The sequence below is a fragment of the Pongo abelii genome, chromosome 1, assembly GCF_028885655.2.
Source record: "Pongo abelii isolate AG06213 chromosome 1, NHGRI_mPonAbe1-v2.0_pri, whole genome shotgun sequence".
In the NCBI taxonomy this organism is placed as follows: domain Eukaryota; kingdom Metazoa; phylum Chordata; class Mammalia; order Primates; family Hominidae; genus Pongo; species Pongo abelii.
In genome coordinates, this window is record NC_071985.2 from 157,745,748 (window position 1) to 157,768,543 (window position 22,796).

Consider the following 22,796-nt stretch of genomic DNA (forward strand, 5'->3'; position numbering starts at 1 on the left):
TTCCCTACTTCCAGCCACATATCCAAATCCTAATTATTTTTTAAAGTCTTTCTCAAGTCTCACCTGTTCTCTAAACCTTCTACAAACCTTATTCTCCCCTTTTCTTGTATTTCTTGAGAACTCTAACATAAACTCACATTGGTATGACTTCTAGTATGGGACACATAGTGATCATTTAGTAAATCCTTTACTTAATTAATTGATGATGAAAAAGGGAAAGAAAACAATAGCAGATGCTGCGGATACCTGACCCTGCTTCCCCTTGACCCACCTGAGTTTTTTTGCAGCTGTGGTGGGCAGTTTTACGATTCCTACTGACAGACATGTTCCACGCGGCTCTGCAGAAGTTTCCCAGTGGGATGGAGCCCCAGCTGCCTGCAACAGTATTCGACTCATTAACATGCACTTGATTGGCTTTGCTTCCTTCCGTCTCATCTCCCTCATACCCATTTAAGCTTCCTGGAATCACCTCCCAGATAAACCACCTGCATCAAAGTTCTTGTCTTAGATTTTGCTTTTGGGGAAACCCAAATAAGACAAGAACTAAGATTACTGAGTCCATATTGTATGCCAAGCACCATGTTAGTCACTCTACTTTCATTATCTTCTTTTATATTCTCAACATTCTTGTGGGATTAGGTATTATTATACTCATTTTGTAGTAACAAATTAGAAAGTCAGGACTCAAAATAATTAAGTGACTCACTCAGGGAAAATCTAGCAATCCAAATGCTTTGGGTGCTCATTTCTGAATTAATGATTGTATACAAAAAGAAGAATAAGGCATTTTAGAATAAAGCTTTAAAAACATTACAGAAAAATAGGTAAAATAAAGCTCTTTCTTAGATTTAGCCAAAACATGACAAACTAAGATATAGAAGCAGAATGTAATAATATAGGGTCTAGAGACATCGCACATTGAACACTTTGTTATTTAAATGCCTTATTTGTAGTCCACTTTCTTTATTCTGGGAAATAGAGACGGGAAGATATGGCAGCTGAGAGCTACCCAAATGAGTCAGATTTAATAAGAAGGTATTAGAAGATGAAACCAGTTTGGTCTCTATGACATTGGAGAAAGAATTAGACAAAGGGGACTTTTGTGAGTGCTAGATACTAAAAAGACAGGCTTAGATTGAGAAAAATTATTGAGAAAAATTTTTCTTCCATATTAAAATTCTCATACAGAATTGATTTTTTTATCTTCCCAAGTCACACAGGCCATATACATAAGAGTGATTGAATTATAACATGAAATGTCAAATCCAATAAATGTGGGGAGGGAGATAGCTGGGCAAATGTTAAAGGAAGCAAAGGACAAAGAGATATGTTTCCATATTCAGAGGCAAGCATTAGATGACCCGAGCGCATTTCCCGGATTTTTAGGAACTGTATTAGTCAAATCGGAGAAGTTAGAAATATTCAGCTAAAATTAGAAAGCATTTCCTAATTGACCTGATATACATTACTCTCTGTGGTCCTATGGTCTAGCTCTCAAATTAAGTTTATAATTCTTAAAAAATAAGGGTAATGTGTTTGAGCCCATTGTCTTCATAGAAAATCAAGTCCTTAGTTTTCATGAAGTTTGAGATCACTTGATACTTCTATTAAGCCCTGAGATTATCAGACAGAACTTAGGGTAAGTCTTTATTACATATTGCCTCTGCAGTTGCTATTGTTTGCCTTTATAATGTCACATGAAATCATAAAGAACTAGTAAATTTGAATTGGGCGTTATAGTTTCATTCCTTTGAATTTTTTAATGGTTTTCACTTATGCATAACCCAGAAGTATTACATCATATTATTTACTGTAAATGTATTAGGTCTGCTATGAAGTCATTCAGTTTTGAACCCTAGAAAAAAGTGACTTCTAGCCAACTGAGCTTTTATAATGTGCCCTCTAATTCACATTTTAATAAATGTCATTTTCTAAGTGCATTACCTCATGTTTTGGCTACAACCCAGCTGAATCCCGAGAGAATAAGAGAAATGTGCTTTCTGACTGGTTCATCCATATTTTATTTTACTTTTCATTAAGAAATTACTCTTTGAAGAAAATCAATAATCTTCTGTGACTGAGGGGAGAGGTTAGTGTGTTGCAGTGGTGCATTCCAATATCTCAAATCAAACTGCCTTTAGCCAGCTTTTGCTGATAGCATTTTTGTCCTTTCTTGTTCCTGCAGCCTGGGTACATGGGGACCCCAGAAGAGCAGCCTATCCTACAGACAGCCAGGGCCACTTTTGTGGCCAGAAGGGCACCCCCAATGAGTGAGTATGGCCACCTTTGCTTTGTGTGATTTTACTGTCTAAACTGGAACCTAGATATCACTTTTACAGTAATCCTACTAGACTTCTTAAGAAGATTTAAATTCATAAAGGAAGCCTTCCCTCCCCTTTTTCTAACAGATAGCTATAAGCAGTTGCGAAGTTTTATATTATACATCTTAAGACATGATGTCAGTGTTATGCAGCATTTTATTAGAATGCATGAAGACTCTAGTTATAAAAATATAATGAATAGATTGGACCAATGATTTTATCAGAAGCTATATTTTTAAATGCCTTATAAATGGGCTATTAGAAGACTGAGGTATGAGTAGCTGCTACAAAGCTAGACAGTCCAATTGTTAGGATTATTTTTGTCACAGTGTCTACTGATAAATCATTCCACCTTTCGAAGTAAGGGGCACACCCAGAAAGTCTTCAGTGCTTGGTATCCTTTTCCAGGCAACCTGGCTGCTGTGGGCAATGTCCCTGGGTAGCTGAAACAAACGAGGAAGAATGTTCCATCAAATTTATTTCTAATGGTAATCATAACAGAAGTTTTCATTTCTGAAAGCACATTGTCTATTTTTCTAACCTAAGAAAATAAACCACACACACAAGCAGCCCCCCATAAATCTCACATTTTTAGAAAACCTTCCCTCTTCTCTCACTGGTCCATTTCTCTGTGGAAACCTGGGGTGGTTGCTGGATCTTCTGGTTCTTCAAAACCAATCCAGTTTCTATAAAAGCTGGCTCTAGAGGGTTAAAAAAAAACCCAAAGCAACCACACCCCTCACTTCCAAGAACAACAACAAAAAGCATAGCTGCGGACACTTCAGTTATGTTGTCTATGCTGCCCACTTGTAACTATGGAGAATATTATTACAAGAGATAAACAGATTTTAAAAATAGATGCTCAGTAATTTTAAAAATTGACAACAAAAAGTCCAAAATCAGATGAATTCACACCTGAATTTTACCAGATATTCAAAGAATTGGTACCGATCCTACTAAAACTATTCCAAAAGATAGAGAAAGAGGGGCACCTCCTATATCATTCTATGAAGCCAGTATCACCCTAATATTAAAACCAAGAAAGAACATAACAAAAATGAAAGCTGCAGCCAATATCCTTAATGAACATAGATGCAAAAATTCTTAACAAAATATTAGCTAACTGAATCCAACAGGACATCAATAGGTTAATACATCATGATCAAGTGAGTTTCATACCAGGGATGTAGGGATGGTTTAACATATGCAAGCTAATAAATGTTATACATCGCATACACAGAATTAAAAACAAAAATTGTGTGATAAATCTCAATAGATGCAGAAAAAGCATTTGATAAAATCTAGCATTGCTTTCTGATGAGAGCCCTCAACAAAAAGGAATAGAAGGGACTTACCTCAAAGTAATAAAAGGCATCTGTAAAAAACCCACAGCCAACATCATACTACATGGGGAAAAGTTGAATGCATTCACCCTGAGAACTGGAAAAAGACAAGGATGTCCACATGCAACACTTCTATCCAACATAGCACTGGAAGTCCTAGTCAGAGCAGTCAGACAAAAAAAGAAATAAAGGGCAAGTTGGAAAAGAGGAAGTCAAACTGTCACTGTTTGCTGATGATATGATCACATAGCTAGAAAACTCTAAAGACTCATCCAAAAGGCTCCTAGACCCAATAAATGAATTCACTGAAGGCTCGGGTTACAAAATCAATGTACACAAATTAGTAGCACTGCTCTCCATCATCAATGACCAAGCTGAGAATCAAATCAAGAACTCAATCCCTTTTACAACATCTGCAAAAAATAAAATAAAATACCTAGGAACACACTTAACCAACGAGGTAAAAGATGTCTACAAGGAAAACTACAAAACACTGCTGAAAGAAATAACAGATGACACAAACAAATGGAAACACATCCTATGCTCATGGATGGGTAAAATTAATATTGTGAAAATGACCATACTGCCAAAAGCAATTTACAAATTCAACGCAATTCCCATCCACCAGGATTCCTCACGGAACTAGAAAAAACAATCCTAAAATTCATATGGAATAAAAAAAGAGCCCACATAGCCAAAGCAAGGCTAAGCAAGAACAAATCTGGAGACATCTCATTACCTGACTTCAAACTATACTTTAAGGCCATAGTCACCAAAACAGCATGGTACTGGTATAAAAATAGGCACATAGACCAATGGAAAAGAATAGAGAACCCAGAAGTAAAGCCAAATACTTAACATCCAACTGATCTTTGACAAAGCATACAAAAACATAAATTGGGGAAAGGACATCCTGTTCAATAAATGGTGCTGGGAAGACTGACAAGCCACATGTAGAAGAATGAAACTGGATCCTCATCTCTCACTTAATACAAAAATCAACTCAAGATGGATCAACAACTTAAATCTGGGACCTGAAACCATAAAACTTCTAGAAGAAAACATTGGAAAAACTCTTCTGGACATTGATTCAGGCAAAGAATTCATGACTAAGATCCAAAAGCAAAGCAACAAAAACAAAAATAAAGAAATGGGACCAAATTAAACTAAAAAGCTTCTGCTCAGCAAAATAAATAAGCAGAGTAAATAGACAACAAAAAGAGTGGGAGAAAGTATTTGCAAACTATGCGTCTGACAAAGGACTAGTGTCCATAATCTACAAGGAACTCAAACAAATCAGCAAGAAAAATACAAACAATCCCATCAAAAGTGGGCTAAGGACATGAATAGACATTTCTCAACACAAGATATACAAATAGCCAACAAACATATGAAAAAATGCTCAACACACTAATCATCAGGGAAATGCAAATTAAAACCATAATGAGATTCCACCTTACTACTGCAAGAATGGCCATAATTAAAAAGTCAAAAAACAACAAATGTTGGCATGGATGTGGTGAAAAGGGAACAATTTTACATAGCTGGTGGGAATGTAAATTAGTACAACCAGTATGGAAAACAGTATGGAGTTTCCTTAAAGAACCAAAGGTAAATCTACCATTTGATTCAGCAATCCCATTACTGGGTATCTACCCAAAGGAAACGAAGTCATTATGTAAAAAAGACACAGGAACACACATGTTTACAGCAGCACAATTCACAATTGCAAGGATATGAGACCAACATAAGTGCACAACAAGTGGATAAAGAAAATGTTGTATATATACACCATGGAATACTACTCAGCCATAAAAAGGAATGAAATAATGCCTTTTGTGGCAACTTGAATGGAGCTGGAAGCCATTATTCTAAGTGAAGTAACTCAGGAATAGAAAGCCAAATACTGTGTGTTCTTACTTATAAGTGAGAGCTAAGCTATGAGGACACACACACATACACACATACACACACACACACACACACACACAAAACATGCAGAGTGATATAATGGACTTAGGGGACTCGAGGGTGGGGAGACTATGAGGAGGTGAGGGATAAAAGAAAACATATTGCATACAGTATGTACTGCTGAAGTGATGGGCGCACTAAAATCTCAGAATTCACCACCAAAGAATTCATCCATGGAATCAAAAACCATCTGTACCCAAAAAACTATTGATGTTTTTAAAAATAATTTTTGAATGTAAATAAGAAAAGAAAAAAAAACAGATTCAGAAAATGGTTAACAAAATTCATGAAGTAGAATTATCACAATCAAGAAAACTCAGAAATTTAAGGAGAGGGGCAAATTCCTAATCATGTCAGGGTAAATTTATAGGGGACTAGTTGACTCCTCATTGCCTGTTAGAGATGACTGGGCTAAATTTTGATCCAGGGAGGTAATTGTTATTTTAACTTCAGTAACTCAGAAAATTCTAGACATTGCCCACAAAACCTTTGCAACCTTCACACTATGAAGGACAAAGAGAGCACCAAGTGGTAAAAGAAACCATACAAATCTCTCAATCTCTAGTTCTTTAAGACAGTTTATTTTTAAAAGGGCATTTATAACAGTAAGTTTTCCAGACCTAAGCCAATGACCCACTTATGTCAAACAAAAATGTGACAGCACAAATTTCAGTACATAATGATCTTTCAAAGATAATCTTTGCTTAACACACACATGTTCATTAAAGTATTATTCAAAATAATAATATATTGGAAACTACACAGATATTCAACAATATGTGAATGATAGTAAATTATGGCCCATCAATTTAATGAAATATAATGGAGCCACTGAAAATCATGTATATATGTTCAACAGTTGATTCTGTTGATTTTCCCTTACAGTTTCTGGGGTCTGTGTTATCATTGCCTTCCTCCCCCTGAAAATAACATTCTCCAATATTTCTCTAGTATTTTGATGGCTTCCTTCTTATATTTAAATTTCTAATCCCCTATAAATTTATTTTTGTATGTAGTCTGAAGTGGAAATCAAACTTTTTTCCCGAATTGCTGAGTTAATTATTTCAGAATAGTTTGTTGAATAATATACCCATTTCCTCTCTGATTTCTAAAAAAATTACTACATAATAAATTTATGTATTTGTTTCTGAATCCTGTAACCTGCTCTAATGTACATTTTTAAGTCTCACGATTGTTTTAATTCTTATGATAAATGTATATTAATTTAAAATTATAATATTACTCTATATTTGGACTTTCAGCAGTAAAATATTTACAAAAATGTAAGATTTTAGTCAATATTAAAAAATTTTTAAGCATAAGTTTTATTGTATAAAATGGTGTATTAGTCCATTTTCACACTGGTGATAAAGACATACCTGAGACTGGGTAATATGTAAAGAAAAAGGGGCTTAATGGACTCACAGTTCCACGTGGTTGGGGAGGCCTCACAATCATAGCAGAAGGCAAAAGGCACGTCTTACACGGTGGCAGACAAGAGAGAATGAGAACCAAGTGAAAGTGGTTTCCCCTTATGAAACCATCAGATCTCGTGAGACTTATTCACTAACAGGAGAACTGCATGGGAGAAACCGCCCCCATGATTCAATTATCTCCCACGGGTTCCCTCCCACAACATGTGGGAATTATGGGAGCTATAATTCAAGATGAGATTTAGGTGGGGATACAGCCAAACCATATCAAATGGTATCAAGGGAAAATATTGGAGTAAATATATCATAATAGTAACATTATTATAACAATGTGAAACTGTCATAAAGCCAGACAGAAAGAAATAAATCCTATTAAAAATATAAATTTTGAATGTGATAAAGATGAATTTCAAGTCAGTAGCAGAAAGATGAATTATTAAATAAATAGTATTGAATTAACTGAAATACCATTCATAAAAATAAAATTGGATATTTATCTCATATCTTATACCAAAATAAATACTAAAGCATTGATGATTTTGTATATAAAATATAAAACCATAAAAGTAACAGAAGAAAATGAAAGGGTATATTTATAGAATTATGGGGTTAAGAAAACTTTTCTAAACATAACACCAAAACCAGAAAATAGAAATTTTGAAGAATTTCAACACATAAATACACCTTAACTCATTGGAAACAAAGTTAAAAGATAGATGGAAATCTACGAAAAACAAATATTTTCAACATATATATATGACCAAATGTATCAACACCTTTTTTATGTGAGCTGTTCTTCAAAATCAAAAAGAAAAAAAATGATCATCCAATATGAAAGTAGGTATAAGTCATAAACAGGAAATAATATAATGGCCAATAATGATAAAAATATAGTTCAACTACAGTTAAAAAAAGAAATGCAAATTAATTAAAATATTATTTTTGTCTTATAGGTTGTCAAGTAAATTTTAAAAGATTAAAATTTACGGTGTTGGCCAGAGTGAGGAGAAAAAAATCGCTTCATTTTCTACTGGCAGTAGTGTAATGTGATATTTGTCAGATTTTGTAAAATATTTATCAAACATATAGGTTCTTTTTGATTCAGCAGTTCTCGTCCTAGAAACTCATCTAGTGGAAATTTGCATAGATTTCCCAATGTTATAGGCACTATGTAATAGTAATAATAAAATGGAAACAACCTAAATGTCACTCAATAGGAGACTGATTAAATGAATTATGGTATAGTCAATTATAAAATACCATTTAATCATTAATTATTGGGTAGAGATATATTTATTGGCAAGGAAATGTGCCCATGATATATTGTTAATTCAAGAAATCAAGTTATTAAAATGGCATGTGTAGTATAATTTCATTTTGTGGGTATGTTTGTACACTTGTATACTTTACATTCACATATATGAAAACATATGCAAGAAAAAAGTCTGAATGGATATACATATGCTTACAGTAATTATTTTCAACTATGGGATTATATTTTTATTTTTATTCTCATATTTATGAGCCCCTATTATATCCCAGACAGTTTTCTAAAGGCTGAGGTTATAGTAAAAACAAATGAACAAGCTATCTGCCCTCCTGAAGCCTACATTTAAGTTAAAAGGAGATTCTCAATAAAAATGTAAATAACAAGATAGCTTCAAATAGTGATCAATGCTATGAAGGAAAAAAACAAAGCAGATGGCCTAATGGAGAATGACTGATGTGCAATGGGAGGTAGTTACCTTGTGGTTACGGGGTTAGGGAAGCACTCTCATGAGGAGGTGACTTCTGAACTGAGATGTGAAGACCAGGAAGACACCAGCCTTTCAAATGCCCTGGGAAGAGCACTCAAGCCAGAGGCAATAAGTGCAAAGGTCCTGAGGCATGAGTGACCCTATGATACACCAGGACTAGCATAGAAAGAAGCCAAGAGGCCGAAATGTAGCCAATAAAGAGGGTGGTGAAATAAGGAGATGTCTGAGAAACAGGTAGAAGTCATATTTTCTGTGTCCTGTGGACTCTGATAAAGTATTTGGATTATTTATAAGTGCAGAGAAGGACAGAGAAATGTGTTCAGCAAGACTGACCCATTTTACATTTTTAAAAGAACATTCTTGCTGTTTCCTTATACCTTCTTGAGCTGTTTCAATGGTTCACAATAAGCATGTATGCAGAAAAAATATTGAGTTTTTTTTTCATTTAAAAATTAGGCCAGTAGGGTGGCTCATGCCTGTAATCCTAGCACTTTGGGAAGCCGAGGTGAGCCAATCACTCGAGCCCAGAAGTTCAAGACTGGCCTGGGCAACATGGTGAAAGCCTGTCTCTACCAAAAAATAAAAATAAAAATAAAAAAATTTTAAAAAAAATTAGCTGAGCATGATGGAGTGCCTGTAGTCCCAGGTATCAGGAGGCTGATATGGGATGATAGCTTGAGCCCAGGAGGTAGAGGTTGCAGTGAACTGAGATTGCACCACTGCACTCCAGCCTGGGCAACAGAGCCAGACCTTGTCTGAGTTTAGAAAAATAAAAACAAAAATAAAAATAATGGCAGATATCATTATAGAATCATGACAGAAAATTGAGTATTTTTTTCTTGTATGTTTATATGCATTGCAAGTTTCTACCAAAAATGTGTATCACTTTTATATTCCCCCCAAATTTTCCAAAATTAAAGAATTTAAAAAAGAAGTAAACATGCTGAGATAATAGATTGTCTTCATAATTAAAGCCCCTTTAAAAGAAAAAAAAAACAGATAAACATTTTCTTAAAGGAATATGTACCCTGAAGTGAAATTCTGACTTTACCTCCTTATAGCATTGACCCACGGGCATGGAACACAACCTACCTCAGTCTTTATTTCCTGATAATTAAGCAAAAATTAAATGAGAGAACAGTCATGTAGGAGAAGCATGCATTGGACTTCTAAAAGCACTGTCATGTTGTTGAGGTCCTCCAATGAGCCAGTCATGATGGAATATACTAGAGCAAATAAGACACAGATTTCTTCTTCAAGAGTCTCTTGGTCTTCAGAGATAAAGTCAAGAAAGCTATGGATTCAATCTATTGTGTTCGGCGCAGTGTGCTATTTTAAGTCTAAAATATAATGCTGACAATCTCATCTGAAGCAGCCACACTCACCTTCACCATTCCTCTTCCTAGTCTCTGGCACAAGATCTTGATTTACTGTCTTAGATACTTATCACTGCCTGAATTTATCCTGGTTGTTAATTGGTTAACTTTGTTTATCTTCCCAGGCTGGGCCCAAAGTTCTTTGAGATCAGGGCCATTATTCTCTGTCTTTTTCACTGTCATATCTTCAGAACCTACAGCATTGTCTGGCATTACAATATGTGCTCAGTAAATTCATTGTTAAATGAATAAGAAAAAAGGGATAACACAGATAAGAATGATTTGCTCCCAAAGTGGAGGTCAGCTTAAATATCTGATCAGGTCCTCAACAACACTGCTAAGTGAGTCTGACTATTATTACTATCGTCTGGAAATTTAGAAAACTAAAATTCAGAAAGGTTAAAATACTTGTTAAGGTTCAACTGTCTATTAAATGGAAAAGGTAGCACATTCTAACCCTAAGTCTTATGCTGTTTAGGCTACACACAGACAGTTGCAGTGAACTTGGCTTTCCATTTTACTTGTTTAACCCAGGCCTAAAAATCTTAAACATAGCATAGCTTGTAAAAATATCATTACATGTTTTAAACATCACAAATAAATGTGTGTGTGTGTGTGTGTGTATTTCTATGCCAAAATGAAATGCATCTATGTTAGGATGTGTAAGAAATTTAGGCAGCTCTAAAATGGGGAAACTTACCTGTTAGACTTTAACAATTGTCATGATGTATTTAAGCAGTCCTTTGATTCCCAACTCTGGAAGACATTCCTTAATAACCCAGCCTAAAGTCCATGTTTAGAGGTGATGTGATATTTGAGATGTAGCTTTTGGCCTTTTGTGCTTTATCTAACCAAAAAGACTCTAGGAGAAACACCAGGGGTTTTTAAAGTGTCAAAAGAGATGAAACAGCGACTTCAAAGGAAAACGGAGTGCTTTGTTGTTGTGTGTAACTTTCTCTGCCTCTTCAGCTCTGGGAAAGTTGCTCATGACACTTAGGTACAGACCTTTTCTTTGAGATTTCCACAAAAAAAGAGAACGTGATTGATTTTTGATGCCACCTACTGGCTACTACAAAAACTTCAGCTTGTAAAGGTTGTGCTGAAATTACTTTGAACATTGTCTGATGTAGCACCATTACCAAGACTGAAATACCTGGCCCCATGAGGTTAAGATAAGGAAACAAGAAAGATTAAGAGGACAGTGCTCTTCTATTTAAGATTTTTAAAAATTGATATGTAATATTTGTACCTATCTATGGGGTGCATGTGATATTTTGTTACACGGATAAAATGTGTAATATTTAGTGTATTTAGTCAGGGTATTTAGTGTATTCATCACCCAAGTATTTATCATTTCTATGTGTTAAGAACATTTCAAGTCCCATCTCCTAGCTGCTTTGAAATATACAGTACATTGTTGCTACCTATAGTCATCTTTCCATGCTATGGAACATTAAAATGTATTCCTTCTACCTAATTCTATGTTTGTACCCATTAACCATTAACCCACTAAGCAGCCTCTCTTCACTCCCCAGCCCCTGCCCCAGTTGCATATGCTTTCAGTTTGCTAGTATTCTGTTGAGAATTTTTGCATCTATGTTTATCAGGGATATTGCCCCGTAGTGTTTGTTTGTTTGTTTGTTTTTATGTCCTTTTCTGGTTTTGGTATCAGAGTAATGTTGGCCTCACAGAATGACTTATAAAGAATTATCTCCTCTCCAATTTTCTGGAATAGTTTGAAGAGAACTGATTTTAATTCTTCTCTGTAAGTTTGGTCAAATTCAGCAGTGAAACCATCTGGTCCTGAACTTTTCTTTGTTTGGAAACTTTGTATCACTGATCCAATCTCATTATTTGTTATTGGTCTGTTTGGTTTTTCTATTTCTTGATTCAACCTTGGTAGGTTGTATGTGTCCATGAATTTATCCATTTTTCTAGTTTGTTGGTGTACAGTTTTTCATAACAGTCTCTGATAGCGTTTTTCATTTCTGTGGTATCAGTTGTAATGTCTCCTCTTTTATTTTTTATTTTATTTATTTGGGTCTTCTCTCTTTTTTTCTTGGTTAGCCTAGCTAGCAGTTTATCAGTTTTATTTTTTTTTCAATAAAAACTTTGTTTTGTTAATTGTTTCCATTGTTTTTTAATCTCTATTTTGTTCTCCTCTCATTTTTATTTATTTACTTCTACTAATTTTGTGTTGGTTTGTTCTTGCTTTTCTAGTTCCTTGAGGTGCATTGTTAGATTGTTAGATTGTCTTCGTACTTTTATGATGTAGGTGATTACTGCCATAAATTTTCCTCTTAGCACTGCTTTTTCTCTGTTCTGTCGGTTTTGATACGTTGTGTTTTGGTTTTCATTTTTTTGAAAAATTTTTTAAATTTCCTCCTAATTTCTTTCTTGACCTAACGGTCATTCAGAAGCATGTTATTTAATTTCCATGTATTTATAGTTTCCCAAGCTCTTCTCATTATTGATTTCTAATTGTATTCTATTGTGGTCTAAGAAGAAACTTGATATGATTTTAATTTTTAATAATCACACAAGTTGGCCTTGAGTGGCAGCTGCAAACAGAATAATCTTTCTCATGGAACTTGTCAACGTGTGGTGGCCCTGCCACTGGGCACATTGGGATCAATGCCAATGGCTTGCACTTTGGCCTTGGTGAGAGCAGCCAGCAGCAGCACATGGCTGCAGGTAGGGGATGTCAATGGGGCTCCTGGGATGTGGAGATACAAGGGTTGTTGAGCCCTAGGACAGGATGCAGTACAGTAGGTTCCAGGCTCTGAAAATGGTGCCTTGCTATTCCTTTTTTTTTTTTTTAAATACTTTAAGTGATGGGATACATGTGCAGAACATGCAGGTTTGTTACATAGGTATACACGTGCCATGGTGGTTTGCTGCACCTATCAACCTGTCATCTACACTAGGTATTTCTCCTAATGCTATCCCTCCCCTAAGCCCCCACCCCGCAACAGGCCCCTGTGTGTGATGTTCCCCTCCTTGTGTCCATGTGTGCTCATTGTTCAACTCCCACTTATGAGTGAGAACATGCCTTATTTGGTTTTCTGTTTTTGTTTTAGTTTGCTGAGAATGATGGTTTCCAGCTTCATCCATGTCCACACAAAGGACATGAACTCATCCTTTCTTATGGCTGCATAGTATCCCATGGTGTATATGTACTACATTTTGTTTATCCAGTCTATCACTGATGGGCATTTGGGTTCCAAGTCTTTGTTACTGTGAACAGTGCTGCAATAAACATATGTGTGCATGTGTCTTTATAGTAGAATGATTTATAATCCTTTGGGTATATACCCAGTAATGGGATTGCTGGGTCAAATGGTATTTCTAGTTCTAGATCCTTGAGGAATCGCCACACTGCCTTCCACACGGGTTGAACTAATTTACACTCCTACCAACAGTGTAAAAGCATTCCTATTTCTCTACATCCTCTCCAGCATCTGTTGTTTCCTGACTTTTTAATGACCATCATTCTAACTGGCATGAGGTGGTATCTCATTGTGGTTTTGATTTGTATTTCTCTAATGACCAGTGATGATGAGCTTTTTTTCATATGTTTGTTGGCTGCATAAATGTCTTCTTCTGAAAAGTGTCTGTTCATATCCTTCAGCCACTTTTTGATGGTGTTGTTTGTTTTTTTCTTGTAAATTTGTTTAAGTTATTTGTAGATTCTGGTTATTAGCCATTTGTCAGATGGGTAGATTGCAAAAATTTTCTCCCATTCTGTCGGTTGCGTGTTCACTCGGATGTTCATTTCTTTTGCTGTGCAAAAGTTCTTTAGTTTAATTAGACCCCATTTGTCAGTTTTGGCTTTTGTTGCCATTGCTTTCATGTTTTAGTCATGAAGTCTTTGCCCATGCCTATGTCCTAAATGGTATTGCCTAAGTTTTTGTCTAGGGTTTTTATGGTTTAAGGTCTTATGTTTAAGTCGTTAAGCCTTATTGAGTTAATTTTTGTATAAGGTAAAGAAGGGATCCAGTTTCAGCTTTCTGCATATGGCTAGCCAGTTTTCCCAACACCATTTATTAAATTGGGAATCCTTTCCACATTGCTTGTTTTTGTCAGGTTTGTCAAAGATCAGGTGGTTGTAGATATGTGACATTATTTCTGAGGCCTTTCTTCTGTTCCATTGGTCTGTATATCTGTTTTGGTACTAGTACCATGCTGTTTTTATTACTTAGCCTTGTAGTATAGTTTGAAGTGAGGTAGTGTGATGCCTCCAGCTTTGTTCTTTTGGCTTAGGATTGTCTTGGCAATGCGGGCTGTTTTTTGGTTCCATATGAACTTTAAAGTAGTTTTTTCCAATTCTATGAAGATAGTCAGTGGTAGCTTGATGGAGATAGCATTGAATCTATAAATCACTTTGGGAAATATGGCATTTTCACAATATTGTTTCTTCCTATCCATAAGCATGAAATATTTTTCCATTTGTTTATGTCCTCTCTTATTTCCTTGAACAGTGGTTTGCAGTTCTCCTCAAAGAGATCCTTCACATCCCTTGTAAGTTGGATTCCTAGGTATTTTATTCTCTTTGTAGCAATTGTGAATGGGAGTTCACTGATAGTTCGGCTCCCTATTTGTTCTCGGTGTATAGGAATGCTTGTGCTTTTTGCACGTTGATTTTGTATCCTGAGACTTTGCTGAAGTTGTTTATCAGCTTAAGAAGATTTGGGGCTGAGATGATGGGGTTTTCTAAATATACAATCATGTCATCTGCAAACAGAGAGAATTTGACTTCCTCTTTTCATACTTGAATACCCTTTGTTTATTTCTCTTTCTTGATTGCCCTGGCCAGAACTTCTAATACTGTGAAGGAGTGGTGAGAGAGGGCATCCTTGTGTTGTGCCGGTTTTCAAAGGGATTGTTTCGTTTTTGCCCTTTCAGTATGATACTGGCTGTGGGTTTGTCATGAATAGCTCTTATTTTGAGATACGTTCCATCAATACCTAGTTTAAAGAGAATTTTGAGCATGAAGGGCTGTTGAATTTTGTCGAAGGCCTTTTCTTCATCTATTGAGATAATCATGTGGTTTTTGGTCATTGGTTGTTTATGTGATGGATTACATTTATTGTTTTGCATCCCTGGGATGAAGCTGACTTGATCATGGTGGATAAGCTTTTTGATGTGCTGAAGGACTCAGTTTGCTGGTATTTTATTGAGGATTTTCACATCCATGTTCATCAGGGATATTGGCCTGAAATTTCTGTTGTGTCTCTGCCAGGTTTTGGCATTAGGATGATGCTGGCCTCATAAAATGATTTAGGGAGGATTCCCTCTTTTTCTATTGTTTGGAATAGTTTCAGAAGGAATGGTACCAGTTCTTCTTTGTACCTCTGGTGGAATTTGGCTGTGAATCCATCTGGTCCTGGACTTTTCTTAGTTGGTAGGCTATTAATTGCTGCCTCAATTTCAGAACTTGTTATTGGTCTATTCCAGGATGCAACTTCTCCCTGGTTTAGTCTTGGGAGGGTGTATGTGTCCAGGAAGTTATCCATTTCTTCTAGATTTTCTAGTTTCTTTGCGTAGAGGTGTTTACAGTATTCTCTGGTGGTAGTTTGCATTTCTGTGGGATCGGTGGTGATACCCCCTTTATCATTTTTTATTGCATCTATTTGATTCTTCTCTCTTTTCTTCTTTATTACTCTCGCTAGCTGACTATTTTGTTCATCTTTTCAAAAAACCGGATCCTGGATTCATTGATTTTTTGAAGAGTTTTTTTGTGTCTCTGTGTCCTTCAGTTCTGCTCCGATCTTAGTAATTTCTTGCTTTCTGCTAGCTTTTGAATTTGTTTGCTCTTGCTTCTCTAGTTCTTTTAAATGTGATGTTAGAGTGTCGACTTTAGATCTTTCCTGCTTTATCTTGTGGGCATTTGGTGCTATAAATGTCCCTCTACAGACTGCTTTAAATGTGTCCCAGAGATTCTGGTACGGTGTGTCTTTGTTCTCATTGGTTTCAAAGAACATCTTTATTTCTGCCTCCATTTCAATATTTACCCAGTAGTCATTCAGGAGCAGGTTGTCTACTTTCCATGTAGTTGTGCAGTTTTTAGTGAGTTTCTTAATCCTGAGTTCTAATTTGATTGCACTGTGGTCTGAGAGACTGTTTGTTATGATTTCTGTTCTTTTGCATTTGCTGAGGAGTGTTTTACTTCCAGTTATGTGGTTAATTTTAGAATAAGTGTAATGTGGTGCTGAGAAGAATGTATATTCTGCTGATATGGGGTGGAGAGTTCTGTAGATGTCTATTAGGTCTGCTTGTTGCAGAGCTGAGTTCAGGTCCCGGATATCCTTGTTAACATTCTGTCTTGTTGATCTGTCTACTATTGACAGTGGGGTGTTAAAGTCTCCCACTATTTTTGTGTGGGAGTCTAAGTCTCTTTGTAGGTATCTAATAACTTGTTTTATAATCTGGGTGTTCCTGTATTGGGTGCATATATATTTAGGATGGTTACTGCTTCTTGTTGCATTGACCCCTTTACCAGTATGTAATGCCCTTCTTTGTTTCTTTTGATCTTTGTTCACTTAAAGTCTGTTTTATCAGAGACTAGGATTGCAACCCCTGCTTCTTTGCTTTCCATTTGCTTAGTAAATATTTCTCCATCCCTTTATTTTGAGCCTATGTGTGTCTTTGCATGTGAAATGGGTCTCCTGAATATAGCACACCAATGGGTGTTGACTTTTTATCCAATTTGCCAGTCTGTCTTTTAATTGGGGCACTTAGCCCATTTACATTTCAGGTTAATATTGTTATATGTGAATTTGATCCTGCCGTTATGATGCCAGCTGGTTATTTTGCCCTTTAGTTGATGTCGTTTCTTCATAGCGTCAATGGTCTTTACAGTTTCTTATGTTTTTGCAGTGGATGGTACCAGTTAATCCTTTCCATGTTTAGTGCTTCCTTCAGGAGCTCTTGTAAGGCAGGCCTGATGGTGACAAAATCTTGTCTGTAAAGCATTTTATTTCTCCTTTGCTAATGAAGCTTAGTTTGGCTGGATATGAAATTCTGGGTTGAAAATTCTTTTCTTTAACAATGTTGAATATTGGCCCCCGTTCTCTTCTGGCCTGTAGGGTTTCTGCTAAGAGATCTGCTGTTTGTGTGATGGGCTTCCCGTTGTGGGCAACCCGACCTTTCTCTCTGGCTGCCCTTAATATTTTTTCCTTTATTTCAACCTTGGTGAATCTGATGATTATGTGTCTTGTGGTTGCTCTTCTCAAGGAGTATCTTTGTGGTGTTTTCTATATTTCCTGAATTTGAATATTGGCCTGCCTTGCCAGACTGGGGAAGTTCTCCTGGCTAATATCCCAAAGAGTGTTTTCCAACTTGGTTCCATTCTCCCTGTCACTTTCAGGTACACCAATCAAACATATATTTGGTCTTTTCACATAGTCCCATATTTCTTGGAGGCTTTGTTCATTTCTCTTCACTCTTTTTTCTCTAATCTTGTCTTCTCGCTTTATTTCATTGAGTTGATCTTCAATCTCTCACATTCTTTCTTCCACTTGATCGATTCTGCTGTTGATACTTGTGTATGCTTTGCGAAATTCTTGTGCTGTGTTTTTCAGCTCCATCGGGTCATTTATGTTCTTCTCTATACTGGTTATTAAAGTTAGCAATTCATCTAACCTTTTCTCAAGGTTCTTAGCTTCCTTGCATTGGGTTAGAACATGCTCCTTTAGCTCAGAAGAGTTTGTCATTACCCATCTTCTGAAGCCTAATTCTGTCAATTTGTCAAACTCATTCTCTGTCCAGTTTTGTTGTCTTGCTGACGAGGAGTTGTGATCCTTTGCAGGAGAAGATGCGTTCTGGTTTTTGGAATTTTCAGCCTTTTTGTGCTGTTTTCACCCCATATTCATGGATTTATCTACCTTTGGTCTTTAAAGTCAGTGGCCTTTGGCTAGGGTCTCTGAGTAGATGTCCTTTTTGTTGCTGTTGATACTGTTCCTTTCTGTTTGTTAGCTTTCCTTCTAACAGGCCCCTCTGCTGCAGGTCTGCTGGAGTTTACTGGAGGTCCACTCCAGACCCTGTTTGCCTGGGTGTCACTGGCAGAAGCTGCAGAACGGCCAAGATTGCTGCCTGTTCCTTCCTCTGGAAGCTTCGTCCCAGAGGGGCACCTGCCAGATGCCAGCCAGAGCTCCCCTGTATGAGGTGTCTATTGGCCCCTACTGGGAGGTGTCTCCCAGTCAAGATACCTGGGGGTCAGGGACCCACTTGAGAAGGCAGTCTGTCCCTTATTGGAGCTCAAACGCTGTGCTGGGAGATCTGCTGCTCTCTTCAGAGCTGCCAGGCAGGGACATTTAAGTCTGCTGAAGCTGTACCCCTGACCACCCCTTCCTCCAGGTGCTCTGTCCCAGGGAATTGGGGTTTTTATCTGTAAGTCCCTGACTGGGGCTGCTGCCTTTTTTTCAGAGATGCCCTGCCCAGAGAGGAGGGAATCTGGAGAGGCAGTCTGGCAGCAGTGGCCTTGCTGAGCTGTGGTGAGCTCCACCCAGTTCCAACTTTCCAACGACTTTGTTTACACCATGAGGGTAAAACCACCTACTCAAGCCACAGCAATGGCGGACACCCCTCCCCTGACAAAGCTCAAGCATCCCAGGTCGAGCTCAGACTGCTGTGCTTGAAGTGAGAATTTCAAGCCAGTGGATCTTAGCTTGCTGGTCTCCGTGGTTGTGGGACACGCCAAGCCAGACCACTTGGTTCCCTGGCTTCAGCCCCCTTTCTAGGGGAGTGAACAGTTCTGTCTCACTGGCATTCCAGGTGCCACTGGGGTATGAAAAAAAAAACAAAACTGTGACTAGCTTGCTGTCTGCCCAAATGGCCACCCAGTTTTGTGCTGGAAACCCAGGGCCCTGGTGGAGTGGGCCCTGGAGTGAATCTCCTGGTCTGCAGGTTGCGAAGACTATGGGAAAAGCTCAATATCTGGGCCAGAGTGCACGGTACAGTCCCTAATGGCTATTTCCTTAGGCTAGGAGAGGGAGTTCCCTGACCCCTTATGCTTCCCGGGTGAGGTGACAACCCACCCTGCTTTGGCTCACCCTCCTTGGGCTGCACCCACTGTCCAACCAGTCCCACTGAGATGTACTGGTTACCTCAGTTGGAAATGCAGAAATCACTCTTTTTCTGAGTAGATCTCGCTGGAAGCTGCAGACCAGAGCTGTTCCTATTCAGCCATCTTGCCAGCCACCTTGCTATTTCTTCTTAGACCTCAGGGAGGGGTGTGAGACCCAGTAGAAGCTTTCTCTTTGGAGCAATGCTGTTATGCAGTCTCCAGGCAATTTCCTATGTTAGTCTCAGTGCCTGAGTGGGTCAAGGGGCTCGCTCATGTCTAGAATTGCAGGAGTTTGTGTTGGGAATGTGCACCACTAGGGGGTCTCTCACACTTTTCCTGCACTGGAAAGCCTCTCTAGGTTCCCAGCTGATCCTGGCAGAGCATGCTGCCTCTCTTCACTCTTTTTCCATGCCTTAGCTGTTTCCTGTTCACTTTGCTGTTGAATTCTAGCATTCTTGCTTAGGTGATCTATTCAAAGTGTGATTATCTACTTGTCATTTTGGTTCTTCTTTGTAGTGCAGGTGGGTACTATATGCCTCTCATCAGCCATTTTGAAGTCCCTCCCGTTTAAGCCTTGCATCCAATTCAGCATCTATGTGAAGCAATAGCAACTTAGTTTTCAATTCACTGACCTCTGACAAAATGGCAAAGGCATCTCACAAATCTCTTTGATTGAACTTACTACTAGTATCCACACACAATTTGGTTTAATGTTTAAAATTTGAATCAAAATAATATATGCATGTGAAAACAAACAAAATAATAATGAAAAGTTTATAATAAAAGCAATGGTCTCTCATCCTAGGACTCCTCACCCACACTTTCCTTTCACTGGGGCAATCTCTTCTCTCTCTGGTTTTAGTTCTTCTGGCAGTTTGTTTTTACAGAACTTTAAATAATAAGCTTATTTTATTTTGTGCTTATTAAGTATAGATAATATCCACTGACAGTCTGCTATGGGAAATGAAGATTTCTAACTCATATACATTATCTGTCTTACTGATCCCCTTCACCCATGTTTGGTAGTTAAATTACTACTTTTAGATTTCCCTGTGGTTACTTTTATGACTTTAAATAGTATGCAATACCTCTACTTCTAGTTCTACTAACTTTTATCGGTGTCTCAACTCATCTTTATGTAAGAGGATATTATCACCCCTACCCTTCTGTCCACCTTTTCATTCCCTTTCACCTTTTACTTTCTGGAAATACTTTCTATAAATACCATTTTACATGATCAGATTTGTCACCATTTGTGTTCAGTTCTGGAACTTCAACAGAATCTTGCATGATCTATTGGTAGGTTGGTTCCAGAATTTGAAAATGATTTTAAAAACTTTTGCTTTGTCATAACTGTACAAACTGTATTCACTGTCAGACCATTACTTTCTTATTTGTACCATGTCCTTGATATCAAAGCCAAATCTCACACTTCATTAGCAGCGTAGGATCATTTCACATTTTAGTTTGCTTCAACATAGTGACTTTCTAGCATAATGTTTTGTTTACCCAGAAGGTTTTTCTTGGATAGCCTTCATCAGGACAATGTGTTTTTCTGCCATCTCAATCATGCTATTTTTCAGAGGCCCCTTTTCCCTGAAGATCTTCCTTGCAGAGCTGCTGTCCTTTTGCTTTACTCAGGACCTGGTAAATTGTAGGCCTACTGCATAGCTTTAATTCTGGGGCTTCTCTACCTTGTTAAATTGTCTTTTTCTAGAGTTATCAGATTTATGAAACAAAAGCACAGAATGCCCAGTTAACTTTTTAATTTCATATAAATAATAATTTTTAGTATAAGTATGTGAATTTATTGTTTCCTACATCCCAAGGCTGCCTCTCTTTCTGTTGACCCACCTATTTTCATGGAGAATATTCTCAATTACCTTCCTAAAAAAAGAAAGCATAAAAAGTAAACTTGCTGAGTTCCTATAAATGTCTTTTTTGTCTCTTCATCTTTTCTTTTCTCTTTTTATATTTGATTGATGGTATAGCTATAGAAGTGTAGATTGAAAAACAATTCTTTTCAGAAATGTGAAGACATTGCTCCATTATTTTTGTTATCCAGAATGTCTAATGCCAGTAGAATTTACATACATCATGGTAAGTTTTTTCCTTTTAGAAAGTACTTAAAATCATTTCTTTATTTTTAGTGTTCTGAAATCTCACAATTTGATAGAGTCCTGTTTAATTCTTTCTTTGAGTCCTTAGTAAGTCCTTTAATCCTGAAGAACTATGACTCACATGAGCTCTGGACAAGTTTCTTCTGTTATTTCTTTGCGATTTTTATCCCTTCCATTTTTTCGGTTGTCTTTCTGGAACTATTGGTCATACCTGAATTAGTCTCAGTGCCTCTTCCTTTTTTCCTTGTATTTTTCATCTCTGACTTTTTGTTCTGTATTTTAGAATTTCTTAATTTTTTGCAGCTCTTCTTTTGATTGTTTTTTATTTTGGCAGTTATATTTTAATCTTTATAAGCCTTTCTTGTTCTCCAATTATTCTTTTACAATAACATCACATTTTTATTTTGTGAATAATCTGCTTAAATTTCTCTGAATATATTAGAGGTTTTAAAGTTCCCTCCTATGCCCTTAATTATTTTAATAATTTGATTTTTGTTTGTTTGTTTAGTTTTTCTCCTTTATGTTTTGATTCCTCATATATGCCTGATGTTACATAATTATCTATTACTAAAGAAAAAAGGACTGGGTGGTTTGGGTGGATTTGCCTTTCTGCTGTGTTAGTCGGTCATCTTACCAAGAAGGCCTCTGCACCATGTGGGGTGACAGGGCTGTGTTGACTGTCATATTCCATTACAGCATGAATTGATGGAAAGCTGGATGTCAGGCACTGGCTTTCAAAATGCCATAAAACAAGCATGTGCAACCCACAGCTCATGGGCTCCATGTGGCCCAGCATGGCATTCAGTGCAGCCCAACACAAAATCATAAACTTTCTTAAAACATTATGAGATTTTTTTTTGCAATTTTAGTTTTAGCTCATCAGCTATTTTCTGGATGCTGGTATTCTAAGCATAGAGGTCTGGGAGAAACACAGCGGTTCTGATTTGCACTGAAAATCTGTAAAGAAACTTTCAATTAATCTCTCTGCTTTGGCTACGTTTCTCACTCTCAACTCAGTCCAGCATGTTTCCTGATTTCTAACAGGCAAATTCTGTCCCACCCTCCCTGTACCCCTGTATGTGCATTCATTGTTCAGCACACTTCAGTATGCATCCCATATTCCAAATATTGCTGAACTCTCCTGTACAATTGTGGTCAAATCACATCCTCCACATTCTTAGCTTGTGTGGCGAGGTTTATTCATTTATTGGTACTTTTATTGTTTTATTCCGATGAGTCTCAGGAAAGAAGAGAGATAGGCTTAAGTGCCTGATACATCACCTTGAACTAGTAGTTTGCTATTGTTTCTATTTTGTTTCTTGGTGGAAATATAATTTAAGTTAAATTATGAGTTACTTCCTCAATTAATTCCACAGAATTGCTCAGCTGCAACCACCACCATCTACTT

General features: G+C 37.1%; 1 protein-coding gene across 7 annotated transcripts in view; it reads left to right on the forward strand.

Moving 5' to 3' along the window:
* SLC44A5 (solute carrier family 44 member 5) overlaps positions 1-22,796 on the forward strand; it is a 443,676-nt gene that overhangs the window by 356,855 nt on the left and 64,025 nt on the right. For all 7 annotated transcript variants that reach the window (XM_024251656.3, XM_054532995.2, XM_054532994.2 and 4 more), the window contains one exon: positions 2,186-2,270. In XM_024251656.3, coding sequence (XP_024107424.2) covers positions 2,186-2,270 — 85 coding nt within the window. The remainder of the gene's footprint in view (positions 1-2,185; positions 2,271-22,796) is intronic.